This window comes from Medicago truncatula, chromosome 1, assembly GCF_003473485.1.
Source record: "Medicago truncatula cultivar Jemalong A17 chromosome 1, MtrunA17r5.0-ANR, whole genome shotgun sequence".
Classification (NCBI taxonomy): Eukaryota; Viridiplantae; Streptophyta; class Magnoliopsida; order Fabales; family Fabaceae; genus Medicago; species Medicago truncatula.
In genome coordinates, this window is record NC_053042.1 from 46,759,467 (window position 1) to 46,774,722 (window position 15,256).

The following is a 15,256-nucleotide window of genomic DNA, read 5'->3' on the forward strand; positions in this document are numbered from 1 at the left end:
ATTTTTTTCTTGTAACCCTTTGATATCTCTTTTGTAAAGTTACTCATCATTATAGTGGAACGGAGAGATGCTCTCCTCCCAGACTAGGTTAGTCTCTCCCCCATACTAGGTTAGTACGTATTTGATCGAACTGGGTAAACAAATTTCGTGTGTTCTCTCTCTTTCCTTCTCTCGCTGTTTTCTACTTTTGCTTGTGTTTGTAATTGTTCCCACGTTGATATCGGTTGCTTGATTATTTTGCTTCACATATCAAATATTTTATTGGTGTAATTTTCATCAAATTCACAACACTAATAAAATCTCAAGAGAGGAATGGCCATGGAGCATGGCTTGCCATGGAGCATTGGCATTTGGCACGCTGCCCATTTTTATTGTAGACTTGGTAGGATTCTTTCAATACAACTTTCATAGGAAGAAACCTCTTCAAAAAAAAAAACTTTCATAGGAAGAAAAAAAAATACGATTGCCAAAAAGTAGAATTTCCAAGATAAAAAGATTGTTATTATTATTTTTCACAACAACTTGTTTGTATTTTAGATTCAGAATATTTGAAAAATTTACACCCAAACACAACTTTAGAATAGAAGTTCCAATAGCATAATAACGTGTGGTTAAGTGCAGTCGAGAAAAGCCTACTAAAAACCTAAAAAATACAGTGTCTTCAAACCATGAATATTAGTTATTGGCAAGCATATAACCACTTGGCAATAATCAAGCCATTCAAAAACATAGGCAACTCCCCTTCAGAAAAAAAAAACATAGGCAACTCATTGTGCAATGAGAAATGATATTTGTACAATTATTTTTGTATAATTTTTATACAATTTTCTCTCTCATACTCATATTATCTTCTTATTCTCTCTCTTCATTTTTCTCTCTCCATTATTTTTGACCAATAAAAAGAGAGAACAATAAAGTTGTCCCAAAAATTGTACCAAAATAATTGTTCAAATATCATTGTCTAATATATAAACAAATGATTTTTTTTTGAGGGAATATAAACAAATGATATATATTGAACAATACTATGTCGATACAAGTTGCATTTTATGCAAGCAAGCGTATTCTGTTTTTTCTTTTGTTGTGTTTAGGCAAAGGCAACTCCTCTATTATGTTATATTTTTCTTTTGCAGATGGATAAGCTTTTACAATGTTTCACTTTATAATTGAATTAAAGTGTTTGATTATTACTCTCTCTATTTTAAAATGAATGTCGTTTTAGACTATTGCACGCATATTAAGAAATTGAATGAAATAATCATTAGACATAACACTTTTACTAAATTACCATTATTTTATAAGAAAAAGACAAACTTAAAATTGCATTGAAAATTGCGTGAGAGAAAAGTTGAAAAAAAAAAAAGAATAAAGTTGTATTGAAAATGTAAGGTGACATTCATTTTAAAATAAATTGTTTTGGTTAAAATGACACTCACTTTGAAACGGAAGAGTATTATTATTATTATTATTATTATTATAATAAAAATAAAATAATAGGATCGTGAATAACAAGAAGGGCAATGACCCTGCAGTTGCAGTTTAGGCCCCCGGTGTCCCCAATCGGCGTCCTACATATTGCTGCGTCACCTACTATCCATTCAGCATGTATTTATCCATAACATTAGTAACATAACCCCACAAAAATATATTTTCCTAGAAATTATCGGCAATAGAAAAGGAGGAGTGATTCCTTAAAAAAAAAAAAAAAAAAAAAAAGTAGGAGTGATTAATCTTTGAAGTCCTATGAAGGATAAACATTCCTTCTATATTTTTATTTGACCGGTGCTAATCATACCAAAAAAAAAATAAGTTACACTCTAGAATGACTAATATATCTTTTAATTAAAATAAAAATTTCAAATTAACTAAATTTACATTAACGTAAATTGAACATAAGTAAACTTAATTTACATTAACCTAAATTGAATATAAGTAAACTTAATTTACATTAACCTAAATTGAACGTAAGTAAACTGAATTTACAAACTTAATTTACATTAACCTAGATTGAACGTAAGTAAACTTAATTTACATTAACCTATTGAACGTAAGTAAACTTAATTTACATTAACCTAGATTGAACGTAAGTAAATTGAATTTACATTAACCTAGATTGAACATAAGTAAATTTAATTTACATTAACCTAGATTGAACGTAAGTAAACTGAATTTACATTAACCTATATTGAACATAAGTAAACTTAATTTACATTAACCTAGATTGAACGTAAGTAAACTTAATTTCCATTAACCTAGATTGAACGTAAGTAAACTGAATTTACACTACCTCTTATATACATACGTAAACTAAATTTACATCAACCTAAATTGAACATAAGTAAACTCAATTTACATTAACCTAGATTGAATGTAAGTAAACTGAATTTACACTAACCTAAATTGAACATACGTAAACTTGAATTTACATTAACCTACATACGTAAACTACACTAACCTCTTTTATATACATACACGTAAACTTAATTTACACTAACCTCTCACTTAAAATCAAATTGACAGGCATATCTCATACCAAAACAAACAATAAACAAATAGAAACTCATCGAAAATGAAATTCACTAACCTTTATGAATATAATACAAATCAATAACAAAGATGTTGATTCAGATATTGGTTGCACATCTATGGTGATTTATAGATGAAAGGGGGTAAGGGTTCAGAATGATCATAAAAGATAGGTTTTTAAAATTTAAAAATTTACATGAAGAGGACACTTTTGATATTATTGTAAAATTTTAAATAAATTTGAGTGTATTTTTGTGTGACTAACACCCGTTTTTATTTTATTTTACTTTATCTCTCACTTTTGGAACTCAATGTTTTCATTGTTCTTCTTCCTCTGCCATTCATATCACTCTTCTAACATAAACTCTGTCCAAAACCAAAACCACCGCTTAACTCTCTTTTTATCTTTTCCCAATCTTATCCAAATACTTTAATAATATTAAACTATTTTTTATTTTCTACACCGTCCAATCAAAAACCTCTAATATTTTTCTTCATTAAAATGAACCAAAATGTTCAATCTTCATCGGTTTTTTGCATTCAAAGATAGATTTTCTTCAATCCGATTTTCGTAAACAATCTCATATATCATATACTCTCTTTCAATTTTCTGAATTTTTCTTATTTGTCAATTTTTTGTGTGTTGTTGTTTTTTACAAGATAGTGCAAAAAATTTGGACTTTTTCAAAGGGTTGATCAGAAATGGTGTTAGATAACGACCCAGTTGAGTCTTTTTTCAATTCCATTCAAGTTATGAAGGAATCACTGTCACCACTTGAAGTGGGTTTTCGCAAAGCTGCAAAGGATTTTGAGCATTGTTTTGCTAAGAATAAGACACAAGGTGTTTGTTTAATTGCTCAAGTGAAAGATGGTGGTGATTTTCAGATCTGTGATGTTAAGAAGAAAAAAGGGTTGTCAATGAAAGTTCCTCTGAAGGCTTTTTTGGGTAAGTTTTCACAGAATTCAGAAAAATTGAATAAAACTCAAGTGGTTAAGGAGAATGAGTCTTCTTGTAGTAATTGTTTGAAGTTTTCTGTGACTTGGTCTTTGTTGGTTAGTGGGTTTATTCAGTCTTTGCCAATTCCTTTTAAATCTGTGAAGAAGAGAGGTCAGAAAGTGTGTGATGAAGATAGTCATAAGGAGAAGTGTTCATGCATGAAACCAAGTTTATCACCATGTGAAATGAAGCATAATGAGTCAAAGGGTAGAACAATTAAGGAAAAAGTTGTGAAGAGGAAAGATGGAAAAGAACATGTTTCACTTGAATGTGTTATAGGTTTTATCTTTGATCAGTTATCTCATACACTTCAGAGTCTTGATCAAGGAATCAATGGATTGCAAGAGAAAAATGATGAACTTGAGTGTGGGAAGGCTTCATTGGATTCAGCTCCTTTTGGTCATGTGAATGCATTCACTAGCTTCTTGGAAGGGCATAAAGTGGATGTGAATGGTTTCTTGGGGAATTTGAATTTTGCAAAGGTGGGTGGTGTGCCATCAAGTGTAGCTGGAGAAGAAATTGCTTCACAAAATGAAATGGGAGATAGTGCTAATGATGAAACTAAAGAAGAAAGTGTGGGAATTTCGGCGCAGAAGGTTGCTTCTAACATATTCAGTATTCCATTAACGAATGTGGAGCGTCTAAAGACTACACTTTCCACGGTTTCATTGACTGAGTTGATTGAAATGCTACCGCAGCTCGGGAAAACAACGAAAGACCATCCTGATAAGAAGAAGCTATTCTCTGTACAAGATTTCTTTAGATACACAGAGTCTGAAGGTGTGACATCTTACATATGATTGCAAAAAATATTTAAATTTTGCTTGCAACTTAGGTTTTTGTTTAGTATAATAACATAGAACCTTTGATTAATGTGGACCTTTTATTATTTAAAATTGTGCATTTATTAGTATAAGCATGTACGTAGGAATAGGATATAGTATGTACGTATGAGTGGATGTGGAGCTTTATGTAGTGCGAGGCTGAATGTCGGTAGTAAAAAGTCAATCAGAAAATAAGAACAGTGTTGGAGAGATGATATTTTGCTCTGATAGATTAGTGGTTTCACACAAGCAAAGATAAGATAAGGAATGAAACCTTTAGAGAAAAATAGCTCCTATTTTACAATATGATATAATGTAAATGGTCTGGAGTCTGGACATGTGTGAAGAAGACCTATAGAAGTTATAGAGGAAAATCAGGAAAAACTATCCGTCAAATCATTGGAAAAGATTTGGAGTTAAATGGTCTATCTTAGATTTGTTTCTAGAAAAGCCAAATAATATATTAATAGAATAATTCAAAGCACAAGGCGTGCCGTAAATAAAATACACAAGAACAATAGGTAGCTTAAAGCATACTACCTACACACAAAACAAAAAAAGTGCAAGATACACGCGCCCACAAGAAAAACACCACAACCAACAAAACAGCAATGATCACCCTCGCTACAACCCAAACTAACTAGAGGTTGAGTACACCATTGGTTCAAATGTAAGTCTATCTTTAGATATGATTCATGAGAGGATATTACAGCGTAATTTGATCGCATGGCCAACCCCATCTAGTGGGAAAAGTCTTTGATTGTCGTTGTCGCTGTATTCATTGATAGGGTAGGATACTAGGATCTGTGAGAAATGAGAATATTGATCCAATGGGCCAGGCTGGATTCAGATAATGATATTTATTGGCTATTAGCTTATAATCTATGTTCAATTTTTCTGGGGTTAAAAAATAATGAGTTAATAGTAATTTCGGTTAGTTTAATGAATCTTCTTAAATTAGGGTTCTTTTTTTTTTTTTTTGGTCAAGTAGCCTAGTGGCTAGAGAAATTCACCTTAAAGATGAATAAATGAGGTGTCCGGGGTTCGAACCCCGGCCCCTGCACATATTTTGCATTATCCCTTACCAAATGAGCTAAGCTCATGGAGACAAATTAGGGTTCTAATGCCCTGGGTACACAAATTTGTTTTGTAATGTAGATTTTGGTTTGAAAAGGTCTAGTAGCAAATAGAAAATAGTTACTCATTCTTGGACAAATCACATTTACAGCAACTATGGTCTTGTGCACATAGTCTCAACGTAAAATATAGTTCTACACAATTTTCTTTGTTTTTGAAGTATATACATACATGTATTTCGATTATGTCCATGTAGGACTCGAGTTCTGGTGTCTTCTTTTTGCATCTTTTCACATATCATATTTCCATATCTAAGATCATTACTCTAAACAATGGCATGCCACTCATGAGCCTTTCATTTTTATAAGCTGATAATATGCAGATGTGTCAGCAATGGGTAAGTTAGTGTCCAAAGAGAACAATTTTGCTTGTTACGTTGCTTTACTATCTCTTAGTGAAAATGATTAATCTGTATATGAATAGATATTGATTTAGTATCATTTAAAATATTCATAAAAGACGGCTCAGTTTTATGGAAAAACATAAACGAGATCAAAATAAATAGAGAAAATTAACACAAGAAACAAAGATGATTCTTTTTTGAGGTTACCGAACTCTGGAATGACACATTAACACTTGTTTTCCATTTTCATTATCATCAAAAAGGGAGGAGATTCTTTGAGGAGCTGGATAGAGATGGTGATGGCCAAGTAACTTTAGAAGATCTCGAAATTGCAATGAGAAGGAGAAAGCTTCCACGAAGATATGCTAAAGAATTCATGAGCCGTACTAGAAGTCACTTGTTTTCTAGGTCTTTTGGTTGGAAACAATTCTTATCATTCATGGAACAAAAGGAGCCTACAATTCTTCGTGCATACACTTCTCTGTGTTTAACCAAGTCTGGGACATTGAAGAAAAGTGAAATATTGGAGTCACTAAAGAATTCAGGACTGCCTGCAAATGAAGACAATGCTGCTGCTATGATGCGATTTCTAAATGCAGACACAGAAGAATCTATTTCATATGGACATTTCCGCAATTTCATGCTTCTGCTTCCCTCGGATCGTCTTCAAGAGGATCCTAGGTAAGAGGACTATTTTCATTTGATTGATTTTCTTTCTTTGCCTTTTTGCAACATGATTAGATTATGAATATGTGTTACTGTCAGTACTTACTTACCTATCGGCTCAACTTCCACCATCATCAATGGTTAAGATTCATCTACTGTATTGATGACTGTCCTTGTTATGATTATGCATTCAGGAGTATTTGGTTTGAAGCTGCAACTGTAGTTGCTGTTCCACCATCCGTCGAAATTCCTGCTGGAAGTGTTCTAAGATCTGCATTGGCCGGTGGCCTTTCTTGTGCCCTGTCATGTGCATTACTGCATCCAGTTGATTCAATCAAGGTATTTTCTTGAACTTAACAATTTCTGTAGTTACTTATTTCATTTATTTTGTCTGCTTAGTGCACACAATTCCATGGCTTTTGGCTTCCTCATCGTTGTCTTATTTGCTGTATTATGTTAGACTCGAGTACAAGCATCATCCATGTCCTTCCCTGAAATAATTGCTAAGCTGCCAGAGATTGGGACGCGTGGTTTATACAGGGGTTCAATCCCTGCAATTCTTGGACAGTTTTCAAGGTTTGTTACTAAATCTTTCTTCATTTTTTTCTCTGCTACTTTCCTTTATCTTGAGAATATAAGCTTCATTAGTACTTTAACCTTCTCAATCATTGAATAGTCATTTTCCTTTCAATCTCATGGTAGCTTTTGAAAATGTAGCCATGGCCTGCGAACTGGGATATTTGAAGCAAGTAAATTGGTGTTGGTAAATGTTGCTCCAAACTTACCTGAACTCCAGGTAATTTCTTCATCCTATTTTCTATTACGTATATTTTGGGCTACTGTTGATTATGCTTTTGATTCACTTTCTTTTTGCTTGCGCATTGTTTGAAATGCAGAGAACATAAATTGAGTTGCCTCATTTCCCCAGTGCCTTCCTTTTGTTCAATACTTTCGGGTTTTCTGCATTATATAACGGCTACTGTTGTGTTATTTGAGTTATCAACTTTTGACAACTTTCACGACAACTTTTTATGTTGTTAGCACAATTCAACTAGGCAGTTGATTATTTTAAGTAGATGATTAATAAATATACCAGGCATCGAAACTCATCAACCATCAACAAAACTTTCAGCAACCACAAATTTGAATGTGATTAACTACAATTTTGAGGTGTTTGACTCTACATGTAGGAGAACACCTGAAAATTATGGTTAACGACGTTCAAATTTGTGGTTAATGAGTTTTGGCACCTATTTGAACTGTGTTAAACACTTAAAAATCATTTCTCTTATATTGTTATTAGGTAGTATTAGTTAATGTTGTTGCGTTATCAAGGAAAGTGGTTGACGGTATAGCCAAACCACGGCAGTAATATTCCTGAGCTGTTCAGCTCATGTCTAGCTTTGTAGTTACCTACTTTTCCACTTACAAAAGAAATGTTGTGACTAGTTCACTTAAACTGAATCGCCTAGCTCCTTGTCTTTTTTAGAAGGGTTTTGCTAACATGTGCCATTGTTATTAAGGATGAATTATAATGAAGAGTGATGTATATTATATATTATTCATAACATTAGTGAACAGATTTAAAAATTCCTTATGAAAATGTTGGAAATGCTTTCAATTGAGGTTTTTATACCCTTAGAGTATCATTTTTTTTCAAATTTCAGATATAAATTTACATTTTATCAATATAAAAAATTTATCCACTTTTAGCGACCTTTTAGCTGTAAAAAAAGAGTATACATAATGCGAATGATGGTGTTATATCAAATAAGAGGGTAATTATTTTTTGTTAAACGAGGGAGTAAAATATTAACCATTGAATATTATTTCAAAGGGTCAAGATTAAAACATGAAGTCCTATACTCCTTTCTCTCGTAATCGATCCAGTGCTGTTAAGTGACTTCTAAGTGTGATCATCCATGTATGGTTGTATAGTCAAGATTTGCTCTTTTCTCTCGTAAAAATATCCTCTCACTCGATACAACTTCTGTGGTTGACAATAGGTTCATTATATTGTTTGAAGGGGTATGGTCTGTATTATTCTTTTCTAAAACCTTTTAGCCTCATAGATTATCATTTCTGTAGGTACAATCTATAGCATCATTCTGTAGCACATTTTTGGGAACAGCTGTGAGAATTCCCTGCGAGGTGTTAAAGCAGAGATTGCAGGCTGGTCTTTTCAACAATGTGGGTGAGGCTTTGGTGGGGACTTGGCAGCAAGATGGTCTTAAGGGTTTTTTTCGTGGAACTGGAGCCACTCTTTGTCGAGAGGTTCCATTTTATGTTGCTGGCATGGGGCTTTATGCTGAATCAAAAAAGGTGCGTAAATTCCATGTTCTGATGTTTGGTTTTGGGTTTGTCAATGGAATTTTCTGAGATTTATGCATTATAAATTATTTGAAACTCAACGAATGTGTGTATTCATCTAAGTAAAGGCCGTACCTTGATAGACAACTTAATTAGTTGCTTGTAGCATAAATGCTTATCATATAAATGCTTATCATATAAATGCTCATGTATAAGCTATTTCCGTAACATATAAATGCTCATGCATAAGCTATGAAGCACGGGTACAGACACGGACACGACACAGACATGGACACGCGCACGCCGACACTGACATGTGTCTGACACCGGGACACACCTAATCTGAAGAGAGTCTGTGCTTCATAGTGTATAAGCTATTTCTGTAACGAGAGGTAAAATGATGTCAAAGTCAAACTATTTTCACATAAGCTATATTCATAAGCTATCATGGAGAGGTTATGAACATAAGCTCAAAACAATTTATAGACATGTCACAAACAGTCTCATAAGTGTTTATGCTAACAGATAAGCCAATTAAAAGATTAAGTTTTAGTTAACAAGGTTATTCAAAGAAGTTTCAACAGGCTGAACATTCATCATTCTCTAAAATGTTCATTGCATACTTCCTCTCAGAAATGACGATAGTATTCTTGGATTGTGCCACTAAGAAATGTCTCTATTTTAACGACGAAATGGTGATTGTCATGAATATTACAGGGTGTCCAAAAACTATTAGGGCGGGAACTCGAGGCCTGGGAAACAATTGCAGTCGGAGCTTTATCCGGTGGCTTGGCAGCTGTTGTTACGACGCCGTTTGACGTCATGAAAACTAGAATGATGACCGCACAGGGTCGATCTGTGTCAATGTCCATAGTAGCCTTCTCTATACTCCGTCATGAGGGACCCCTTGGCTTATTCAAAGGAGCAGTTCCTAGGTTCTTTTGGATTGCTCCTCTTGGTGCCATGAACTTTGCAGGTTATGAGTTAGCAAGGAAAGCCATGAATAAAAACGATGAGGCTAAGACCGGAAATTTAGAGTAATGTGTCACAGTCTCATGGAATTTTTGGGTTTCTATCAGTGAGGCGATTGATGCTTGCTCTGAAATACACATTTTGTTTCCTTTTGTTCATTTTATACTTTTGGAGTCTGCCATTTGTAGCAGCAGGTTTTCTCTTTTGAAAGAAAAATATTCATGTTCTGCTTTGCTAACTAAAAAGGTTCAATTTATTTTCTTCATATGATGTACAGATTTTGTTAATCTTCTGTAACTTTCAGCTTTCGTCGTTTGTTTCTTGGTTCATTTAATTGTCGTTCCATTTTGAGGTTGTTTGTAGTCTGCTTACTTTTTTTTTTCTTTTCTTAGAGCACAATGCCATTTACAATCGACCATTGACAATCATATGCAGCTCACCAAAAATGTATTAAAAAGAACAAAAAGAAACAAAATAATGAAGGGAGGCCGAATCAAATCCATGAAATAAGAGTCACTTAAATCTATTACTACTTACTAGGAGGACAAATGATGTTACAGTAAAACTCGTCTAAAATGAAACTGAGATTGAGATGGGATCCTACCAAAGTAAAACCAGGATTTGAATGGCCATACATAAAATAAAAGACAAGTTTATATGCACGTAATTTCTTATGAAAAATGTGGGGGACAAACAAAAGCCGTGCTCTTTGTCAAAAATCTACACCATGTGTTCTTAAGCAGCCAACAAAACTGTCATCTTTCAAAGTGAAAATGGCAAGTTGAGAATCGCATTCAAGCCACAAATTTTGCCATTTCTTTTTGGAAGTTATTGCAATAGTTGTCATTCAACCAAGAACTCCGATTGTAAAGCAATAAGTTGTAAGACCAGGGTGCTCTTTACAACTCCAATCAGCGTTGCTTGTAAACCAGTTATACAAAAAGGTGAATTTTAGAAAACCTTGGTAAAGGTTGTTTGATACGGATTAAAATAAAAGTGATTTTGACATAAAATAATTTAGAGATTTTATGAAAAATCATAATCTATTTTGTGTTTATTTATCATAATAAAAATTATTTTTTTTTATAAATAATTTAGTTTGTTTGGATATAACTATATAAAAGAGATTTTTTTGTTGCAAAATTAGTTCAATCTTTTGACCCATATTTTCTCTTTTCTCTATAAAAAAAAATCTATTTTTTGAGAATCTACTCTTAAAGTTTTTAAAAAAATCATAATCTAAAAACAGCTATGAGAAGCTGTTGAGAGCAGCTTCTCAAAAAATAGATTTTTTTTAGAGGAGAGAGAAAATATAGATTTAAAGATTAAACTAATTTTGTAACAAAAAATCGATTTTATATAGCTGTATCCAAACAAACTAAATTATTTTTAAAAAAAAGTGATTTCTATTACGGTAAACAAACGCAAAATAGATTCTGATTTTTCATAAAATCTCTAAAAAATAATCTTTAAATTATTTTATGTCAAAATTACTTTTATTTTAATCCATAACATACGGGCCCAATGTTATATTGTTGATGTTATTAATTGTTCAAAAAAATTGTTCTTGTTATTAAAAAATAAAATTTATATTATATTTGCAATATCATTGGTGTCATTAAAAAAGATAAACATAATTTGTTGGGTTTCTTAGAAAATTTGAAAGTCATAAATATATACATGTAGTTATAATTTTAATCAAATTTAAATTTTCATATAACTATTCATAATTTACACGCGTTAACGCAATATAACTATTCATAATTTACACGCGCTAACGCAATAAAATGAGTGAAATTTTTCCGCTAGTATATGCATAGATTGATATATATATATATATATATATATATATATATATATATATATATATATATATATAGTTTATGATATTGATTTATTGTTACCGTATATTTAGACTTTTATCTATGAACTGATAGTTGTAAAATTTATCAATTATTTGATGGAGTAATCGTCATTTTTGGTTTTAAATTTGTAACAAGTAGCCTTTTAGTATATTGAAATTTTAAAATAGTTTTTGATTGTGAGTTAAAATAGTCCATAATGTTAAAATAACCCCTAATATTAATATTAACCCATTTTATATATGGATTGATATGACTGTTAATAAATACTTATAAGAATTAATATGATAATAAATAAGTATTTTGATGAATTAATATGACAATATTAAAAAGACAATTTTGAATAACATAATAGCATTACACAGCAAGGGACAATTTCGGAATTTCGATACAATAAACGATTATTTTTGCTACTCATTACACAATAGTAAAATGACTATTAACCCCTTGTTTATCTATATCTATATATACTGAGCTGGATTTTTTAATAAATTAAAAAGAAAGAAAAAAAAAAAAAAAAAAAAAAATCTATATCTATATATACTAATATAAAAATACATGTCCATTGAATTTCCAATTTTGCCCCTAGGAGGGGCAATTTGGTAATTCACCATTGGCCTATGAATTTTCATTTTTGCCCCTAACTTATTTTTTAAAATTATTTTTTAATTTTTATATTTTTAATAACTTTTAACTATTTTTCCAATTTTTATATTTTTAACTATTTTTCAATTTTTTTCTCCCAAATTCAGTTGCTTCTACATTGCCGTTGTGGGAGATTAATGTACAGTTTGACCCGGCTTTTTTTCAACTTCTCTACATTTTTATGGAGAAGTTAGGTCAAACACAATATCAATTAAGTACTTACTAAAAAAAGTACTTTTGTTCCAAAAAAATTGAATGAAATGAGCTTTGGCGAAAAGTTGTTAAATGCTACTTCAAAAAACTACTTATCGATAATTTATTTCACAAGCACCTCTCTTCAACTCATGTTGGGAACCTTTTCTTTTATTTTTTAATATTATATTTCAATATTTTTTTTCTTCCATTTAATTGTATTTTATTTTTTTGAACCGTTCTATTTAATTTTTTTTAAGCAGGTTCCATTTAATTTTATTATCTTTTTTTCAAAGGAATTTTATTATATTTTTATAACTTGTATATTTAATTACAATATCGTTTAATCATCACAAACTCACAAATATTTTTATTCACGTTGTCATTTAATGATACCAAATATTTTTGGTTTCTTTCTCAGATTCAGGGTGATAGAGTTCATATAATAACTCGATATAGACAAATGGAGCATTGAAAGGTTTTCGATTAGAAGTGTCTATGCTACAAAAATGTGTGTAAGTGTCTATGCTAAGCTAATGTTTGTCCGCAGGTTATGATATTCAGGTAATGATTTGGCTACAATGACTATCTTATTTTGGTAAAGGATCCTTTTCGCTCTATTCTCTGCTCGACCCTCAAAGTTTGTTTGTTCTCCGTCATGAGGAAGTTACAAGTATATCAATTTGTGAATTTTGCGGTTGTTTTGAAAAGGATTTTTTTTTATAATGTTGACTGCTATAGATTATTGTTGGAATTTGAGTGGTGTAAATAATATCGTGGTTGGTTGAATTGCAGGGTAATTTGGAAATTTAAAATGATTTTGTTTAACTAATGGGAGATGAACTTTTTGTGTCCAATTTGGAAGTGAAAGTGATCGTGTTCAAATAATGTCATGTTATTTTTTAGATTTAATAGCAGTTTTAGCCACCTATGTTTCAAGAAGTTGCGATTTTGGTCCTCTAAATAAATAAACTACAAAACCACCTCCTAAGTATTGACTTTTTTGCAGTTTTGGCCCCCAGACAAATTTTGACCAAGTCAATGCACACGTGTGTATACTCAAACCAGTTTAAATTTATTATTCATAATAATTTCATTGCATAAAGAACAATTATTAGTACTAGATAGATACAGAGCAATTCATTATTACTAATTTATGATATTTGGGTTTGGTTCAATAAGTTTCAGTTTCATCCATGGTGCGTAATTGCTTGAATTGTTGAATAGCATAAATTAAGTAATTGCAGCAAGTGTTCAATAGGTTTGGCCAAATATAGAAAACAAACAGATATAGGGGTACTTGTGGGAAAGTTATTACTCCTTGAGATCATCATCCTATGGAAGCCTAACAGTGTGCGAGAAAATTCCAAAGGTGAGTATTGTTGATTGTTAATTGAATCATCATTTTATCTTTGTTAACTGTTAACATGTAGAATTGTTTCTAATGTGTTTCATCATATTGTTTTTACAGGGACGCGGCGGAGAGGAAATAGTTACTTCGGTTGGCGTTCAAGTAGGATTAGGAGCATTACCACTTCTCCTGTATAACCACTGAATAACTTTGCTTGTCAGCATTGTGAATGTATCTTTTTCTATTTTCTATTAACAAAAGTGTCTTTCCTTCTGAATTTTCTAGCTTTGCTTATAAAATGTTGAATACCATAAACATATGCAACTGTTCTACTCATTTGCATACTTTCTGAAAGTATTTTAAGTTGAGACTTCATAAAAATATTGCATTGAGTTTTAGGGAAGAAAAATTCAAAAAATGTGAGTGTCCATACTCCTACGTTATTGTCTTTTTGAGATGAAGGACACCACTATATCATTAAGATAACTAAAATGAAGGCTCGAATTATAGTTCTTACACATCCATAAATGAGTTAATAAAAATAAGAAGGAAACAACTCAATTTATGATGTTTGAAACAAAAGAATGTTGGAGTACTACGTCCACAATCCATACTCCTAGATCAACAATCTTTTTCAACTTTTCTGATTTTAAAATTACTACACAAATAACATGGATGGGGAAGAGATCAAACACAACTATATATGTGTGTTCTAGATCCCATACCTGATAATCGTGCACAATTATGCAAGTTAAAGTTTTAATACTGCTCAGTAGTCTAAAGTCCCTCCAAAAATAAGTACTGTAATTGAAGATCAGAATAAAACAAAATTGTGTACTGCATCTTCAAAAACTATTCAAAAGAAAGGAAGTCTTTGTAGCAATTATTTTTTAAGGGGTGGCTGATTTTTTATACACGGGTCTATTTTAACTATTTTTTAAGTCCTTGTATTTAGATTTCTTCAATGTCGCTAATGTATATACACGGGTCTATTTTAACTATTTGAGATGATTAGTGGTGTATCTAAGTAGATAGACCTGACTACTGTCTCGAATGTTGATTATAGTATATGCTCTTTTGATGCTTTGGTAAATATTTTAAAAAGGTGCACATTTCTAATGTTCGTGTAATATGCTTACTTAATTCTCACATATATAACCAACAACTATCTCTTAGAAAAATGCAACTATCTCCCTTAATTTGATTATTTTTCCTTTAGAATAATTTTTTTACAAAATATGTTATTCAACCTGCGAAGCACGGGTTTGTAACTAGTTGATAAAAGGAAAAAAAAAGTGATTAAGGTACCGTTTGACCAGACTTTTTTTCGATCTAAAAGCTACTTTAAAACAAAATTAAAATAAAACTCTTTAAGAAAAAAGTTAAAACTGTTTGGTTTCTTTAATTTTTTTTAGTTCTAAAGTTATTTTT

At 31.4% G+C, this 15,256-nt stretch overlaps 1 protein-coding gene across 1 annotated transcript; it reads left to right on the forward strand.

Moving 5' to 3' along the window:
• The first annotated feature begins 2,836 nt into the window (after window positions 1–2,836).
• LOC11423001 (mitochondrial substrate carrier family protein C) lies at window positions 2,837–10,104 on the forward strand. The gene is made up of 7 exons (XM_003591923.4): window positions 2,837–4,303; window positions 6,091–6,508; window positions 6,688–6,832; window positions 6,954–7,069; window positions 7,211–7,289; window positions 8,582–8,815; window positions 9,521–10,104. The coding sequence occupies exons 1-7, from the start codon at window positions 3,229–3,231 to the stop codon at window positions 9,842–9,844; spliced, it is 2,391 nt and encodes a 796-aa protein (XP_003591971.1). The 5' UTR covers window positions 2,837–3,228; the 3' UTR covers window positions 9,845–10,104.
• The last annotated feature ends 5,152 nt before the right edge of the window (window positions 10,105–15,256 follow it).

Bases quoted from the DNA above. Each gene is read 5' to 3' on its own strand.
- LOC11423001 (XM_003591923.4), top strand. From the start codon at position 3,229: ATGGTGTTAGATAACGACCCAGTTGAGTCTTTTTTCAATTCCATTCAA. The intron at 7,070-7,210 runs GTTTGTTACTAA...TTGAAAATGTAG, and splicing joins ATTCTTGGACAGTTTTCAAG to CCATGGCCTGCGAACTGGGA. The intron at 8,816-9,520 runs GTGCGTAAATTC...TGAATATTACAG, and splicing joins TTTATGCTGAATCAAAAAAG to GGTGTCCAAAAACTATTAGG.